This window comes from Neolamprologus brichardi, chromosome 6 (genome assembly GCF_056152115.1).
Source record: "Neolamprologus brichardi isolate AB-2024 chromosome 6, ASM5615211v1, whole genome shotgun sequence".
In the NCBI taxonomy this organism is placed as follows: domain Eukaryota; kingdom Metazoa; phylum Chordata; class Actinopteri; order Cichliformes; family Cichlidae; genus Neolamprologus; species Neolamprologus brichardi.
In genome coordinates, this window is record NC_142109.1 from 644,944 (window position 1) to 664,530 (window position 19,587).

A 19,587-nucleotide genomic window follows, 5' to 3' on the forward strand; every position below is an offset into this window, starting at 1 on the left:
TGTAGCTATCCTCTGAACCATGATACTGAGCAATGTTTTCTTCTTTTGAGAGTTGCTTTAAGGATCCCATGCTGTCACTTCTCAAAGGAAAGTCAAAGAGAAGCACAACTTGCAATGGGCCACCATAAATACCTTTTGTCATGATTGGACACAACTGTCTATGACGTTTAAGGCTTAACAATCTAATCCAACCAATTTGGGTTGCAAGTAATCAAGCAGTTATTGAGCAGTGCATTCAAATCATCAAAATTACAAGGGTACACAAGGGTAATTTTTGCAGATTTTCACATTTGATTTATTTTCAACATACCACTGTTATCTTTTTTGTTGAAAGGAGAGTGAATTATTATGCAGGGTGAGAGGGATTCCCAATCTTTACCTGCTACATACACTATTAACACCTTGACTGTATATTTTTAATAATTATTCATTAATTGTTTTATGAGGAAAACATTCTTCTTGTGATGAGAAAAGTTTCCTCGAGCTGTTGATTTTACTGGAAGTTGAACCTACTTATCTTCTCAGTTGGGTATGCTCACTACTTCAATTTAACTCGGCACACATAACAGTAAATAATGCCAACATGGACTGGCTTGTTTTAACTATAAGACTAATCAAATATTATTTGTAGCTTGCTGCGGCTGAATCCAAACATAAAAAATGTTTTTAACACTGGACTTTGAAGTGCTGTATTTCAGCAGAGGGTGTGCATGCAAAAAAACAAATTCAGAAAGTGCTCTTACTGAACTACTGTGTAGACGTAAAGGCTAAATGGACAAAATAATAAATACGTACAAATAAGAGCATGTAAATAGTGTAAACAGACAATCAGTAATATCAGTTAAGAAGCCACTAGCCTAGCCATTTTACTGTGATTCAGCCTCTACAAACTATTTGTGTGTTATGCTTATATTGTTGTTGTTGTTATTGTTGTTGGTACATGTGGATTTCTATTTACTTGATCCAGAGGCACGTGCTGCTCTTTCTGGCAAACTGAAATCTAGTGCCCAGCTGACTCACAGCAACATTGTGCTGGTCAGGCTTTAGCATACCCTATGTGTTGGCATGACAATAAACTGTAAGCATTGTGACAAAATAAATCATTAAAAACATGTAACTTGTAAACAAAACGATCAAGTGGATATATAGCATCAAACATTCAACCCAGTGTCAACATAACTCTGTAGTGCAGGAGCTTTAGGAAGAAACAGATGCCATCCTGTTTAACATCAATGTGATCTTTATACACGTGTTCCTGACATCAAAAGAAAAATAAGCAAAATAAGACACAAAGACACCAGCAGACGAACACACTGCATCAGAGTGATCTGCACACGCAAGTATCAATTTACATAATTCCACTTTAATATTATTCAAATTTGTTTTTTGGGCTGTTTTTTATGACCTATTCTTAATAGTAGTGTTAAAATCTGATTATGCGTTTGGATATTATATGTAGATTGCATAATGCCTTTATCTATGTATATATGTTTATATAAATAACTATATGAGATAAAAATACATTTTTAAAAAGACACAATTAACTTTTAATCATTTTTATGACTCAACTTTGAGTCTTTAGATTTCCACCAATTAATGAATTGCTTTATGTACTTTTCTATCGATACATTTATTGGACAGTTAGTCTAAAGGCAATTGCACACTGAATTTGTTGTGTAAAACAACATGAAATTCCAAATTTTACAGATCTTCCCATGTAACCCATATACACACCAAACGTGTTGTATTTTTGTGGAAAATTCGTCCTCAAAAACAGACAGAAAAAAATGAAGTTTAAATGAAGGGATAACAAACTGGTCCTGATGTTGCTAAACGAGAAAAGGAACAAACTGATATTCTGGGTTCATCCAGTTCCCACAAGAAGGCGGCTGCTAGAGAATATTATGGCTTGATCCCAGAATTGGAGCTGCATTCGTACATATTTCAGGATGTCAGTGAGGCAGTTTGAAGTCTTTTTAGCAGATTTGGGAACACAATTGTATCATTTTACTATTACCATATCCTTGTATACTCAGTAAAGGTGCAAGATTTGTGCTATTAGTGCACCTGTTGCCAAATACAGTGATCTTAGTCAGATCTATTCATTCAAAAAATTGGAAAAATCGATTTGGTTGGAAAAAATAAATGCCACAAATTTGTGTTGGTGGTGTTAATGAGTAAGAATACTTGACTTGGTGAGCCTGAAAAATATTCTTGACACTTTCAATTTTTGAGATTTCACACATCCGCTGTGAAAGGGCCTTTAGTCTCACCATAAAAAAGTACTTCTGCCACACAGAAGCAAGACACCTACTAGCCGATAACTTAATACAGTGACATGAAAAAGCAATTAATTAGAAGGATAACAGAAATAAACGCAAAATGCAGTTTCTAAATTAAGGTGTTTATTGTTAAGAGTCAAAAAAATCCAAACCTACACTACAGGATGAAAGTTTAAGAACACACAAGTTTTTCCAAATTTTTATTGAAAACTATGCAGTGTATTGGCCCGTTGCACTCTGAAATGAAAGCATAGTGCAAATAAGCAATTGGAGTTAAAAAAGAAATCATGGAATCAATTTATAGACCAAAATATATTCTAAACTTTGACTCATCAAAGCAGCCACCTTCAGCAGCTATAACAGCTGAACACACCTGTGGCATTCTTTCTACAATAGAAATCAAATATTCTTCAGAGAGTTGTTCCCATATCTGTTGCAGAAGTTCCCATAAATGTGGACATTGTCTGTTGCTTTGCTTTCACTCTTCCGTCCAGATCATCCCAAACCAGCTCGATGGGGTCTAAGTCTGGAGACTGTGCTGCCACTTCATGTTTTCAAGCTCACCATCATGTTATTTCTTCCTGAGGTAGTTCTGGTATAGCTTGGACTTATGTTTTGGGTCATTATCTTGCTGTAGGATGAACCCCTGACCAACTAGGTGCATACCAGAGGGTACTGCATGGCGCTGCAGATTGCTGTGGTAGCTGTTTTGGTTCAGGGTGCCTTTCACTCTGTACAAGTCACCGAAACAGCCCCAGATCATCACACTTCCTCCTTTCTTCATTTGGCAGTTGATGCCACACACTGTGGAACCATCCTCACGCTTACTCGACGGTGTACAAAGATCCTGAATGATGAATCAAAGATTTCAAATTTTGATTCATCCCTCCATAATACTTTCTTCCAGTCTTCAGTAGTCCAATGGCGGTGTCCAGGCATGTCCCTTTGTTTTATTCTCACGTCTTAGCAATGGCTCTCTTGCTGCAACTCATCCTGTCAAACCTGCAGCTTGAAGTCTTATTTTCACAGTTGAAACTGAGACTTGCTTATACGACCACTACTAAGCTGTGCTCAAAGCTGTTGTCCTGCGAGCCGCCTATCAAGCAAGCTGTTAACTCTCAGAAACTTGTCCTCTGAATCAGTTGTGTCTTTGGGTCTGTCAGACCTCTTGCTGTCAGTTTGTTTCTGAGTGCCTTTGGATGATGAAGGAAACTGTACTCACTGACACCTTGACTTTATTTGCAATTTCTCTGTAGAAAAGACTCTTTTAAGTGCTATGATGGTCTGTCTCTCTTCCATTGTTAATTTTCTTTTTCTTGCCATCTTTGTGGCAACACACTACTTTTTGCCGTACAATATTGTTCAACTAAAGCTCACATGGGTATGGTACCACAGTGTGTTCCACCACTGCTTTTATACAGACAGAGGAGGTTGTAAGTAATCTAGAAAAGTTACAACACCTGTAGGACTTAGTAGCACCAGCTTTTAAAGGTTGATCAACCTCCATTGCTGCGGAACAGCTTTAAATTGTTAACCCATTTTGTGTTTCCTGAAAAGGGCCTTTTTGTATCATTCTGAAATGTCTGAAATAAAAATCTATATCACATCTTTGGAAAGCTAAGTTGAGTTGTTCTAGACATACCGAGCCCTGATTACTGCCACACCTCTTCTCAATCAAGAAATCAATTTAAAAAGGACCTGCCTGACAAAGTGGAGTAGACCAAAAGCTCCCCAAAAGCCAGACATCATGCCACAATCCAAGAAAATTCAGGAACAAATGAGAAACAAAGTAACTGAGAGCTCTCAGCCCAGAAAAGGTTTTAAAGCCATTTCTAAAGCTGTGGGACTCCAACCAAACACAGTCAGGGCCATTATCCACAAATGGCAAAAACACGGACCAGTGGTGAACCTTCCCAGGAGTATACAACCAAAATTACCCCAAGAGCGCAGTGACAACTCATCCAAGCGGTCACAAAAGATCCCAGAACAACATCCAAAGAACTAAAGGCCTCGCCTGCCTCAGTTAAGGTCAGTGTCCATGACTCCACCGTAAGAAAGACACTGGGCAGAAATGGCCTTTGTGGCCATTTGAGTTCCAAGACGAAAACCACTGCTAAGCAAAAGGAACACAAAGGCTTGTCTCAGTTTTGCCAGAAAACATGTTGATGATCCCTAAGACTTTTGGGAATATACGCTGTGGACTGATATGACAAATATCTGGCATAAAAGTAATGCAGCATTTCAGAAAAGGAACATCATACCGATAGTAAAATATGGTGGTGATGGTCTGAGGATGTTTTGCTTCCTCAGGATCTGGAAGACTTGCTGTGATAAATGGAAACATTAATTCTGCTGTCTACTAAAATATCCTGAAGGGCAATGTCTGGTCATGTGTTTGTGACCTCAAGGTCAAGCGCACTTGGGTTCTGCAGCAGGACAATGATCCAAAGCAAACCAGCCAAAACACAAAAGCTTAAGAAAAACAAAATGAAGACTTTGGAGTGGCCTAGTCATGACCTCCAAGTAAGATGCTGTGGCATGACCTGGTTCATAGTCAAAAACCCTCCAGTGTGGCTGGAATACAACAGTTGTGCAAAGATGGGACAGAATTCCTCCGCAGTGCTGTAAAAGACTTGATGCCAGTTATCACAATTGCTCGTTGCAGTTGTTGCTGCAGCCCAACCAAGTTTTCAAGCAGGGCCGTTTAGGTTTAGATTTTTTCCCCCTAATAATAAACACCTTCATTTAGATACTGCATTTTATGTTTACTGATGTTATCGTTGTCTTATTTTTTTTGTTGATGATCTGAAACATTTAAGTGTGACAAAAAGAAGAAAACAGGAAAGGGCCAAACACCTTTTTCACACCACTGTACTTGACAGGTGGATAAAAGTCAATTTAACATTTGAAAATTGAAGACAGTGACCATTTTCAAGTTACTTGTTAACAAAAACATAAAGTGAACTACACTCTTTTTTTATGAATGTCTAAGTTTTAAGTTATACACATTTAAATAAGTAGAAGTCTGAAACTACCCTGACATTTTTGTTAGCAATTTGCAGAAAGGGACATAGGATTTAGTAGTTCACATTGTACTAGGTGTTGTATTATCAGTTGTTTCTCCTGGATGGGCCCATTATACTCCTCACTGACTCAATTGTCATCTATGGCATTCACAAATTTTCTTGTTTTTTTATTTCTCATGATCTAAACAGGTTGTTTTCTACTCAGAAGATGGAACTCCTGCTGTCTGTATGTCAAAGTGTCCTTGGGGAAGATATCGAACCCTCAAATATCACTGACGAGCCCATCAAAGTTTTCATGTATGTGCAAAAAGTTGTTATCTGGTGCCCTACATAAAATCTTCATGATATTTTCTCTTTTAATAATGTCCTACCTTACATGGGAGGGAAACTCATGAATACAAGTAGAAATACACAAATTAAAATACCCATAAAAACAGAAATTAAAAATAAAGATGGCTTCATGACCTACATAAATTTGAAAAAACAATTTATATTGTGTCCTTTTTTAGTTTATAGAACTGACTTACCGTATACTTAGGTTTTTGTCCACCATCTAGGGTTTTTTTCCCGGACAAAAATCAAATCTGAATTTCACTTTCAAGTACAAGTTGTATAATTTAGTGCCTAAATTCTCTGTGCTGCCAGACCATTTTCTGGTAGGGCTTCTAGCACATTCACAGTTCATTACAGTTATTGTAACGATCGTGATTATTTTTATATGTGGATTTTAGAAAACTCTTAGTAGACATTATGTCATGTTAGCTCCTTTTCTTTTTTAATTCAGCTTTCACTTTGGTGCGTAGCTTTCGATGTGGCTGTGACCCATCTGTCACTATAGAAACCACTCACATCCCTGGGTAACCATGGAGATGATGGAGAAACAGGAGGCATGCACGTCAAAATCATAAATCCAAAGGAACTGTAAGAAAGACAAACACAACACTGAAACATAAAAAAGGTGAACATAAATCACATTGAACTGATAAGAAGAAAACAAGAAAAAAATCAGAACATAAATCTTTGATAAAAAAACTGATGGCAGGTGATCAGTAGAGAGTGAACATCATACAACATTTCACAGTAAAGAGTGACCTGATCCACAAGCAGCTGGACAGGTTGCCTCACTGGACAACCGGTTCATTCTACTTCACTCAACATACTTTAGTTTCCAAACACCGCAAGTGAAAAATGTTGTCACTACGTAGCAACCTCAACAGTCAAGATGAAAAAATAAAGCTTGTGCTGAATAAAGTTGATTCTGTTCATCTGGACATAACGCTACGTAACGCTACGTCCAGATGAACAGAATCAACTTTTGGAGATTTATTTTCCTGGATGATTGAGAATGCATCAAGACGTTTCATCAGGATATGTTCACTTTCAGATCAAGTGTCAAATTTTAGAAAATTAATGTATGGTAGGTCTGGCTAAAAACGTGGATGTGTTGAAGATGTGATGACAACTTTCTGCTAACAGTCCCACAATGAGTGTTGGACACACAAGAGCTGTTGCAAACAATAATGACACTTTTGAGAAATTACTGAGTGTACTTCATACACTGCATCTGTAAGTAGGTGAAGTCTCGGCTAGGTGGTTTTTTTTTGTTGTCTTCTGGGTGTTATGAAACCAGATAGGAGGGGTAGCTCTGACTTAGAAACCAAGAGATACTACAAGCATATGGTAGCAACTTATCAGATACACCAACCCCCAAAACTGGACATTATAGGGTACCATGATTTACAAAATTACCATCATGTTGTAGTCAATGAGACTCAGGGTTAGGACATTGCAAGTTCTGGTGCCGGCGGGAAATGAAAAGACAAAGCACTGAGAACGTTGCTGTTGCTAAAACACAAATGTTTCTGCTTGAATGAAAGCTTGAAGGAGTTCTTCTTTGATCAGTGCCCAATTCTCTCTATGTAAGAGACAACGGATTGGTTAAAGAGAGGGGGTAATGGGGAAAGAAGGAAGCAAGGCAGGAAGATACAGTGGGGGAGGGGTGAATCAAGTGAGAAAGAGCGAGCTCAGATCACTGCACTGAAGCTGACTCAGCTGTAGAATGAGAGAGAGAGACTGGGAGACAAAAGATGATGGGTGGAGAGACTGGAAGTGACAGAGAGAAAGTGTGTGAGGGGGGGCTAACGTTTCTCACCCAGTGACGCATTTTACAGCATCAAATATTCATTGACTGCTGCAACAGAAGGAACACAACACTGCAGGAGAAGAACAGGGGAGCTGGTGAAGATGAAGAGGTGAGGAGAGGTAAGGAACAAGGGGGCATAACAGGATGAGGAGAGGAGGAAGAGAGAAAAAAATGAAAGTAAGGAGATAAAGTGAAGAGGAGCAAGCTGACAGCAAATGGAAGCACTATGCATACTCGCTGATCTAAAAATAGCCGTGTTGAGTGTGGTAGAGAGACAAAAAAGCAAGAGAGAGCCTAAAAGCAGCAGCTGTGTCTGATCACACTGAAACTACAAATACCAAAAGACCTGATCGATACAAAAGCTGATAGAAGCCCAACAACCACTTCTGTCAGTTTACAGCAAACTATCACATGAATCCCTGAGATTTGTTATTGAGTACTGCGAATCATTGATCCGATATTGTACAGACTCACAGGAAATGAGAGGGAATGTACTGCAGTGCAGCAAACACACCCATCTGTCTGCCTGAGTCTGTGCACCTGTGTAGTTTTTATTATTTACTTTGGTATTTTTTGCAGCTTTAAAGGAAACTATCTGATATTGGTTACTGCTATAGTTTAGGACACTGATATAGCATAGTCTCTGTTATAGTGCGTACACTGTTCACTATTATAGTCTGTTCATAGCACTATGCTCCCACTACTGTACATATATTTACCACACATTGATACATCTGTATATCTGTCTGTATGCTATACAGATCATCTGTACATATCTGTACATATGTATACATAACTACATCTGTACATTTGCTCTCTGTATAGCAATATAAACATCTGTGTACTTGACTTATTTGTACATAATCTGTTCATAACTATTCCCACCTTTTATACTACCCTTATATAATCTAATAATAATCTGCTCCTATTGCACTCACTGCTCTTGCACTTGTGATTAGATGCCTACTGTATTTTGTTACCCTGTATTTATGCCTGTGTAATGACAATAAATTTGAATCCTAACACAGAAAGAAATGACATATGTGTTGTGTATCGGACCACAATAAGAAATTAAATAACAAAGTTGTAAGAAAACGCTAAAAAAATGATGCTTGAGAAATTACTTTAAAAAAATATGATTGAACCTGATCAGGTTCAGAATTTAATGTGTTGTCCGTTTAGTTTTAGGTTTGGAGTATACGCAGAGTCAAAATAAGGATATATGTCCTACCTCTGATTATTTTTTTCCCTAACATCCAATACGCAAGAATAATTCTCCATACATTCTCCAAACCTCTAGTGACTTTATTATAATAATTGCTGTTCTTTGAAAAAACACTAGCAAAAACTAGCAAATGAACCTTGAGTTATAAATATTCTCTCCAACAACATCTCCACTGTAATAGATGAGCTTCAGTGCTGTGCTTCAGCTTTGGTTCGCTTTCACAGACTAAAAGTGTCTTACCGGGCGGACCTCTCCTGTGGTATTGGTGTACTGCCTTGCCAGACCAAAGTCCAGCATGTAGCATTTCCTGTAGGTGGAGGGGAGCCGTCCCATTGCAAAGTTTGACTGCAGAAATAAAACACAGTAGTTTAATCTAAAAGCATCTGCACACAAGAAACGTGAAGGGTATATGGGTCCTCTAACTTTGGTTCTACCTCTGCTCATTTACATAAAAATCTATTCATCCAACACCCCTTCTGTTCTGGTTTTATTGGCTTGCTTTGATATTTAGATTACCTAAAGATCCAAAGTATCAAAGTTCACCTGAAACCAGATAAACGTTTTAAATTGAGAAACTTTCAGCTACTTATATTAAATTGTTACCAAATTGCAGACATTTGGACTGTTCTACTGGTATTACAGAAACTAATCAATAATGCTCAACGAGCTCATGGACCTGCAGAAAACTATAGCTTAGGGGAACAGCATTCATTACCATTTTGACACATCCAGGCAAGAAAAATCAAAAGTTAATATCAGTAAATAATCTCTACCTAAAATCACTTTTAACTCAGGAACTCTCTACAGGAGAAGCACAAGGTTGCAGAATTTTTCAAGAAACCTGTACCGGTTTGATGTCGCGGTGCAGAAAGCCCACTGAGTGGATGGCTTCAATGGATTCCAGGATCTGCTTCCCAAGTCTCAGGGTGGTACTCATGGTAAAGGTTCCTCTGGGTTGACTCCTTCGCAGGTCAGCCAGGTTACGACCCTGGGTGAGGGACAGTGACAAGACACGGGACTTAATTTCTGCTTCTTTTAGTCAGGCTGAAATGTGTAACGATCAAGTTTCAAAAAAGTAATCTAATAATAACGTGGAAAATGCAAAACTGGATATGACTCATAGGAGACACAGTGGCAACAGTAATGAAAATACACCAGGTTCACATAAATTGGGACTGTTCTGTGCTATTATCAGCAAAGGCAACATTAAAAGGTTGTCACCAGTAAATTCATCTGTTTGCATTCTGGCTATGACTTTATTAAAGGTCAATTACACTTATCCTCATTATTTTATGTATTTTTTCTGGTTACATTGCAGGAAGTCAAAGTGCTGAATCATGAAGCAGGAGTTAAATTAATGTAATTGCACTCCAGCAGGTAAAGGTTTGTTTAAGACTGCAAAACCTATACATTTGTTAGATCTTAACATGACAGCAACAAGAAGAATTTTTTAAATGCTAAAGAAATAATCTACCTTATTACTGTGTGTTATGTGTCCCTCTACACTGTTATGCTTCCCAGTAAAAGACTGTGGTTGACATGCATCCAGACAGTGACTCACCTGAAGCTGCATGACGACATAGTTGAATTTGTCGTTTCTCCCACAGCCAATAAACTTACAAACATGGTTTTTCCCTGGAAGGGAAAAAGAAGAGAGAGGAGGCTAATAAACACTAATGTACCACAACTTCAACGAAACAAATGTTAAACTAATTCAATTTACAAAGACAAAAGAAAGAAAATTACATATTGGATTAAATTCTTTCAGAGATGTATCTATTTTATGTTTCAATAGCCATTTCCTCCACGTTATTTGGGCCAGTTGAGAGATTTACTCTCCCATGCCTAAAGCTCCTGACCCAGGAGGTGCCCATCTATATCAGATATGCGAACCACCTTAACTGGCTTCCTTCAATGTGCAGGAATAGTGCCTCTATTTTGAGCCCCTCTCATCCTCTTTGCCAGCCACACTTCGGAGAAAGCTCTAGCCAAAGCTTGCAACCACAGTGGAGGGTAGGAATGCAAACTGATCAGTAAATCAACAGCTACGCTTTTATGCTTAATTCCCTCATCACCACAGCAGACCAACGTAAGGCCATTTTTATGCTCGCCACATTGCTTGTGTAGTGGTGTAATTTTCACATCAAATCCTGCGTCGCTAGACACAATAGACACAATGGGTGTATAATCGTGTGTTTACTGAGAATCTTGCACAGAAGCTCAGAGACATACTAAAACTTGAGTTTGTGGGTGCTGGTTTAACTCACTGCGACGAGCAGGAGCCTGCATGCCGTGCGGCTGGGAGTAGCCTCCCCAGGTTCAAATCTGACCCGCAGCCCTTTGCTGCATGTCTTACCCTCTCTCCCCCTCCACTTTCCTGTCACTCTTTACTCTTTCTATCAAATAAACACTGAAAAAATAAATTTAAAACAGAACAACCTGAGTTTGTGGAGAGAACTTTACAAAATAACACTCGACAAAGTCTTGGCTTCTAGTTTTGACTTCTCCTCATCAGTGCGTACGATATTGTCTGAGTGGCAACACCTGTTGTTTAGGAGAACACAACAGAGGCTTCCTGCACCTTAATAGCGGGCATAAATGGCTGCATCTGTGCAATGCAGGTGTGGCGGTGAGCAGTGAGAAATATATTTGTGTGTGTTTCTCATGTTTTTTTTTAAACCTGCTGTTTACTGTTCATATTTAATATCTGCACAGTTAGTGTGGAACACCCAAAGTTTGTTGAACATATACAATCACAATAAAGGGCTATCCTATTTTTCAGAGATTATAAAAGTGCCAATACACCCTCCACAGTGATCGCTTTGTTAAAAACGCACCATTATCACACGGATGTTTAAGTATTCAGTAGACAATAGTCACTCAGACAATATCACGTCATACGTGCTGATAAGGAGGAGCAGAAGTCAAGTGTTTCCACAAACTCAGGTTTTCAAACTGTTGCGTTATCTCTCTGTGTGTCAGTGTTTCTTTGAGCTTTTGTGCAGGATTCTGATTAAATAGGCAGGATGATCATACACTTGTGTCTTCAAGCCAGCTGCGACGACTGCAACACAATGCACAAGTTACAAAAATCAAAAAGCCGTCCGACACGCCACAAAGATGACACAGGATGTGATGTGAAAATCGTCACGCGACACCCACGACACAACTTAAACTGGGGAGGCAATTTGTCCTTGAGCTGAAGTGGGGACCCCACCCTTTCTTGGCTTAGACCAGCGGTCTCCAACCTTTTTTGCGCCACGGACCGGTTTATGCCCGACAATATTTTCATGGACCGGCCTTTAAGGTGTCGCAGATAAATACAACAAAATAAAACTAGTACCGGTACCGAAAAAAAGAAGATTTATTCATAACACACGTGAAAAGACCCAGGAAAACCGAGTTAACGATAAAAACGATAACAAAATAACGCTGAAAACCGATAAAAACCCTGAAAACCATACATTTCACACCTGAGCCTCAACTCTCGCGGCCCGGTACCAAACGACTCACGGACCGAGGCCCGGGGGTTGGGGACCGCTGGCTTAGACTATGGCCTCAGACTTGGAGGTACTAATTCCCATTCCCACCACTTCACCTGCCACTTCAGTGCCAGCTTGTAGATGTACTGGTAACAGTTCACAGAAAATCAGAGGAACAAAGTGAAACACAAGTCCAAGACAACCAAGTGTGAAGCTGAAGAGGGAATGTAGCAGCATACGAGGGTTACAAGACAAAGACTCTTGAAAGGTCACCGCCCTGCTGCTAAAAACACCTTATGTGATGAAGATAAAAGGGGCTCAAGTTGGACCTAAAAAAACATTCTTGAATTCTACTCACTAACAATTCCACAACTGGAAGCTTGTATAAACAACGTCTTTGCAGTCAGTTATGGTTTCCTAATAATTAAACCTAATCACCTCCACTGTGGACCCCTGGCCCAAAGCAATCAGTGTAGGAGATGGTTTGGCAGCGCTTACCTTGCAGCTTCTTCAGCACTGCCACCTCCATCTTTAGCACCTGTTTGGGCTGCTGGGCTGACTCCACTTTTAGGGCCACATTTTCCCGCGTAAGCAAGTCCAAGGCTTCATAGATCTCCCCAAACCCGCCCCCGCCAATCTTCTTTAGCTGGAACACAGGTTGCAGGGCAGCTCTTAATTATCTTAAAGTAACATACTGTAACCTCCAAAAAGACTTTTTTATCTTTAGTTCATGATGTGTTGGGTCTTTGCAGCTCGGTGGAGACAGTAGATTGATTAGTAAAGTGCAAACAGCCTTTATTTTGCAACCTGACTGGCTGAGACACGAGCTATATTAAGCAACCTTGTACTTCAGAATCCAAAGGAAGCTCAAACAGAAAATAAAAAAGTTTGTCTTTCCACTAAACCCTCAAGTTTAAATGTTTGAATTCTTTGCCAGTTTAAATGTCAATTTATTCAGCTGAACATGAGGCATCAGTGATTCGACAATCTTTTTAATATCGTCTATAAAAGATTTGTGTTTTTCTTTGGGATTTCATTTTTTTTATCACAACCAGAACAACAGAACATATTCTGATCCTGATACAGACATTTTTGTATGAAAATAAAATCAGAACAAAGGATAAAATTTGTTTAAAAATGGTTTACTGTGTATCATGTATCATTCATACATGGAAAAAGCTTACATTTAAATGATACGTGATATTTTGCTTCTAATTCTTGCTGGTCTCCTCAGCTCCCAAGTACTAATCAAACAAATGTAATGCAAAATGCTACATGCATAGTTTAACATTAGCCTTGTACTGCTGTTAGTTGAATATAGGATTGGATTCTGTTTTATTTATATTAAATATTTTGGAGGAAAGAAGGTTTGGATGAAATCAGAATAGATAGCAAACAGTTAACAAATATGCATACCAGCTAAGAAAATATAAATACAAAATTGTACGGGGGAAATCAGACACCCAAATCTTTCAAACGCACTACTGCAGAACGTGAAACTGAACTGGGGGAATGGGAGCTTTCCAGACTCACCACTTTCCATCGATCCTTGACCATGCAGTTTGGAGGCAGGATGTCGGCCTGCTCGGATGTCCCGTTCATGTTGGCGTTGTCCTGGAGGCCAGGGACTAGGCACTGCATCTGCCAGCTAGACAGAACACGAGCAGCTCCCAACTTAAAAGAGCCATTTATCTGTGAGCAGGGAGGATGAGAGGAGAAAAAGGAAGTAAGAAGAGACAGTCAATACTTTATACACACAATGTTGTTACTGGGATTTTCCCAGTCTAACCAGAGCTCTCTGCTGCTGACAGTCATGGCAACATTATTATATTATTATTATAACAACAGGCATTAGAGGTGGCTGGTTGCCATTAGAAGCCATTCTTCAGCTGGATCGGGGTACAGGTCAGTGGGGTGCGGGGTGCAAGAGGGGTTGGGTATGGCGTGATCTTGAGACCCTGAGAAAAGAAGGCAACTGGACCTTTTTAGGTTTGAGAAGATGTTTCACCTCTCCAAGAAGCTTCTTTAGTTCTCTCAGAAGAGAGGGGAAACATCTTTGCAAACCTAAAGCGGTCCAGTTGCCTTCTTTTCTCAAGCTCTGAAGACTACCATGACCTGGATGACTAAGAACCTAAACGGACATATGGCGTGATGGTATTTGCAGTAACTGGAGCAAATATCATGTCTGCAGAGGAAGCAGTCGAATGCTCTATTCTTATCCTGACTGCAGCTGCAGGTCAGATGCTGCAACAGCCCAACAGCCAACACCTTGCAATGTTTACTGTAGATCAGAACAAGCTGGTTTTTAATCAACAACAAATTCTAACAACCACGAGTATGGCATGGGAACACTTTTCACTTCAATTTTAAGAAATATGTGCAAACTGCATTACTTTAAGTGGTCGTTTAACATTTGGAGTAATAGACATTTTTAGGTAATAAAAATGAATCTATAAAACTTATCTATTTCACCTTCTGTGTTTAATTCTCTCTCACATACACACATATAGGACTGCCAGAATAATTTATAATGCAGTTACTAATAACATGATCTACTGTTTGGGTCAAAAAACTCTTTTTTTCTCAAAGAAACTATCCAAGTTGACCTTAGGAAATGAAATAAGGGTTGGCAGTACTGCTCTCAAAAACTCCATAAATCACGCAATTGGAATGAGGTATCTGACAATGCGCCGGATGTGTTTGCGTTTAAGCTTAGCAACAGTTTCATGAGACTAGGAAGATCTTGTTGGGCACAACCTCGGAGTGAGCGCTGCCTGAGAAAACTACTCCAGGAAAAACAAATCCTTACAGATCTTTTTGTCTGTTTGATACAATATCACCTGTTATTATTGCAAGATTCAACCATGCTTTGATCATTGCAAATGGGACAGACCTGCAAACAGTGCAGGGACTCATCGATGCTGAGTTAATTGTTGCACTGTCAAAGCAGTGAACTGCTTCAGGAGGTGATAAGTCTGAATTAGGCAACACAGTTCATTAACAGTAGTGACTGGAGGATGTGGTTCCCCTGTTAAATATCAGCTCACTGACCATCAGTCTAACAGGCACTGCCAAAAACTTAATTCATGTAGTCAGCCATTACCTTAGTGTTCTCCAGCCATTCAACTTGAACAGAACTCTGGCTTTTCTCTGCTTTTATACAGGATATCTGCCATGAATGGTTATCAGCTTTCAGTGGATCCATAGAAGAAATCTTAAGTTCAGAGTGATACATGTGAGTCCCCAAACCATGCTGTTCTGCATGCAATGCCATGGGCTTTCATCAGTGCATGCAGAGCTCAGGCGGACTGCAGATAATAAGGGAGCGTGACCACTGCATTTTCAGTCAGGCCAACTCTGATAGAAAACTGGACAGACTGGGAAGGTGGGGAGGAGGCTTCTCTGCACCTACAGTGATACAGATCTGTTTAACAGCAGCAGCTGCACAGAGACCAGGCAGCTGGGAGTCACTGTAACACTGGAGAGGTAGGGAAACCTGCTGCAGGCCTCAACACACTGCTGAGCCACCAATCACTGCAGAGGGTGGGACCACACAGTCTCCCCGGATACACTGGAATAGTCTTGGACGACAGTAAGCACAGTGCAGAGCAAATGGCCAATCAGAATTGCGATACTATGCATTACGTGTTATTATAGTGCCATAGTCAAATATATTGCTACAGACTATGAGAACAGACAATGTGTAACAAAATCCATTTTGGGAATATACTATCAAAAGCACTATGTGATGCACAGTGGTACGTTATTACCAGATACAAAGCATACATTACTATAGTATTCATGGTATACTTTAGATTTGGTACAATTATCTTAAATACGTAAATGACATTATGCTATATTTATTATATGAAGCTATACCATTATTTTGTCAGATATTGTTGAATGATCTGAATAGGTTACTATCACCAGCCAGTTATCAAATAGTACCATCATATGTCATAGATACAACATTGTCTTATGTCTGACTTTTTCGCCGTAGCATTTAACTATTTACATTAACACTAATAATCTGCACTGCGGCATGAAATAAGTGTAAAAGAGAGAACTGTGCTGTTTTCAAGCGTCTCAGCAGCAGATTGGAGAGACAGACCTTTTATTAAACCTCAATCTTTTTTTCTTCCTTCGTCACCTACAGCTCTATTAATCTGCTAGTGGGTGGGACAGGGAGGGGTGCTCTGCCAGAAGCTGGGCTTGCATCATTCCAGTCTGAATCGGATAAAATTGGTCAGAGCTCACCATAGTTCTGAGCTCCTGGAAAACCTTAAGATTTACAACAAATCCTGAGTGTGGCAAAACCCTTCCTGTTCCTTTGTTAGCCTACAAGCCAAAACAGAGGGTACAGTTAACCAGGAGAGAAGAAGCAGTGAGTGCTGCAGTCTTCTGACCAGACATAATAGGAGGGTAAGGTACAAAGGGCCTATATACACCATGTTAACCTTGAAAACTTGAAGCAGCGAAATAATCTAACATGCGAAAAACTGTACTCATTTACCGTGTCAATCTTGTCCCAAGTTCACTTGCTGGTTGCAACAATCAGCCATGTATAACAACAGTCATGTTGCTCAGTGGTGGGTTGTTTAATTTTCTCCAACTCCAGCACTTTAAACCCTTCATAGACTAAAAACTTTGTTTTCAGACTCCTACAGTGAAAACAGTGTATAGCCCAGAGTAATTTATCAATGTGCCCCTATAGACAACAGAAAAGGTAGAAACTCCTGTTACAATGCACTTCTCGCTGTGCCAGTTGCAATCACGAGCCTTTGTTTTTTTAAACAATTTGTTTGGAAAAAGGTTCACACAACTTTTAGCAACTCCATTAGTTCACAATGGAAATGATGGTGGAACGCAGCTAATAAGCTGCTACAGTTTCCTGCATTTTGAACTTCTGCACCTCCAAAGGTCCACCTCACAGAGTCAGTATAACAATTAACAGACACTTTCTTTGCACCTGCAAGGAATTCTATTGATGATGATCTTTTGTGAGTTTTCTGACAATACAGAATTTTTAAAACTAAGCTTAAAGTATTCAGGTTAATATGACATGAGATCACAGTACAGTGTCATATTCACTGCGTATAAATGTTGAGATTAAACAGGACCTTTAGTGTTTCTATGAGCCGATGGTCCCAAGTCTAAACAGAGTTACATGACAACATGATATCCTCGTGTCGGTGTTGTTCCCACATCATCATAATAAATGTTGTTCCAGGTTCAACATTGCAAGTGACCAATCACCTCGTTGTGACGTCATACTTTTGCGACTATATATATATTTTTTTCCTTTTTCTTTTAAAGACACTTGTGCGTATCACTAGGACAAGCTTGTTTTGTCAAAGCAGTTTCTCTCCTTTCATCTGTCATGGAGCTCCTTGTATGGTTTGCATCCATCCTTTACATTGCATCTTGTGGCCACAGTCAGCTACTGTCATTGAAAGCTCTGACTGTTTCAAACTCATAGTAAACTTTAGCCGTCTTCATTTTACAGGCATATCTGTCTCCAGCTGAGCAAGCTGAGAGACCGGCAGCTTCTTTTGGTGATTTGCACATGCGCACTGTGGATAAACCGCTGATCAGTCGATGGGAGAGCAGCTATCAAGGCAAGCTGACGCTGGCTCTTTGAGTTTGAGTGCTTGCTGTGTTATACATGAGTCCTGAGAGGTAACGACCTGCAAATTGTGGAATAAAGACTAATAAAGATGGTCATTTTAATGAATTAGATTTCAAATAAAGATTTTGCTTTGAAAGTATTTGTTTGTTTCTTGACCTCTGAAGACCAAACAGATTTACCAAAGGCGCTGGCAGCATTACCTGTTTAAGACAAACAAGAAATTTGTGTTTTATTACACTACATTAGCAAGGAAAGCTCTGACAGTGATAGAGAGGGATGGCAGCTCTCGCCAAGCCTGGTCTAATAAAACATACAAAGAGTGCAGGTCTGTTTCTTTTCTCAAGAACTGCCTTTTTTGCTTTTCATATATATTTGGTGTTCACAGAACATCCACTACGAGCATGTGCTTTCCCCCCCTCAGTGACTTTGCCTCCACACCTAGACAAATATAATAATATAACCAACAACTAACAATAATTTCTAATGCAAGCTCCAGTAGATTTTCTTAGTGTACATGCTGTGATCAGCAGACGAGTTGCTCTTTGTGGATTTATACAAGATGTAAGCAGATGCTTCACAGCTATCTCGGCTGACTTCCGTTTCTGTCGCTAACAGCATACTGTAAATATTCTTTATATTAGACAGTTTTATTTTGTTTTTCATATATATTTGGTCTTCACAGAACAACCACTAGATATATATTCTTTATGCTATGGAAAATAATCCTGGACTAAATGACTTAAACACTGAATGCAGCTTCCGCTTAGGTCTAACCCCCCACTACCACCCCGTTTCCCCCCCTCTGTATATATCTCTTCTCTGCAGTGCACAGTCATGGATGCTCCGTGCGCATGCGCACCATCACATCCTGCTGATCAATCAATGTGGCCTGGACAAGTTCTGAATTAAATATAAATATAATTACAGTTGTAGAGCCCCCGTCGGTCCTGGTCTAATTACCATCATGCCACTTTCGTTATAGTGTATCTCTGCGAAACACTCACACCCACTGAATGATTTCTGTATGGGCCGAGAGAGCTAGTGCGGATCAGGCCTACCTGGCGCACCGTCCGCTCCTTTTCCGCCTTTTGGGAATCTTCATCTGGGATTTTATTTCGGCACAAAACGTCCTGATCCAGAAAACCCACCGTTCCTCTTACGTGGGGCCAGAATTTGGGCCTCAGGGTTCCGCAGGATTAAATTACCATTTATTTCTTCTACAAAGGTGCCTCATATCAAACCAGACACGGTCCATCCTCAGACCGTTAGTCCCATCCAAGGCAGAGTCCAAAGAATAAATAAATAAATAAATTAATTAATTAAAATGAAAATTAAAAAAAACACACATACACACAAAAGCAGCTTTTATTTTCGCTCAGAGCCCCGAAACGCGCAATAAAATCCACGCTGACGTCCGGATCATCCTCCGATTCTCCGCTGCATCAGCTGAGGAGGAGGATGCGGACTGGTCCTCTCTGCCTACTCCTGGATGTGATCCTAAACTCCAACTCAGGACAAAACCAGATCCCGAAACCCGCCTCAGGACAACCCGGCTCGGCTGACAGGGACGGTCTGCAGGTGTCAGGTTCTCCGGCTCCAGGCTGTTTGTCCGCACTGCAGCGCTGCCTTCCCCAGCGTCAAATCATCCCCACCAAACACAACATCCGGCCACTACTTTCAAAATAAAGCTCCTCCTCGTCAACGCTTTCCTCGCGTTAATGAACAAAACGACAGTTCATTTGATAGCAATTTGCATCAGTGCATCGGTGTGTGATGCACTTTTATTCACCTTAATGGTTA

General features: G+C 39.9%; 1 protein-coding gene across 3 annotated transcripts in view; it reads right to left on the reverse strand.

Annotated features, from left to right (window-relative positions):
- Positions 1 to 19,587, reverse strand: part of ttbk1a (tau tubulin kinase 1a) — a 56,026-nt gene that overhangs the window by 33,970 nt on the left and 2,469 nt on the right. The window contains exons 2-7 of one of the 3 annotated variants that reach the window (XM_087841412.1): positions 13,692 to 13,850; positions 12,657 to 12,804; positions 10,238 to 10,311; positions 9,524 to 9,664; positions 8,917 to 9,021; positions 6,158 to 6,250 (exon numbers count right to left, since the gene is read on the reverse strand). In XM_087841412.1, the coding sequence (XP_087697538.1) occupies positions 6,158 to 6,250; positions 8,917 to 9,021; positions 9,524 to 9,664; positions 10,238 to 10,311; positions 12,657 to 12,804; positions 13,692 to 13,850 (720 nt within the window). Of the gene's footprint in view, positions 1 to 6,157; positions 6,251 to 8,916; positions 9,022 to 9,523; positions 9,665 to 10,237; positions 10,312 to 12,656; positions 12,805 to 13,691; positions 13,851 to 18,845; positions 19,424 to 19,587 lie in introns of those variants that run through there. The other 2 variants (XM_087841411.1, XM_006806797.3) reach the window with 2 other exon arrangements.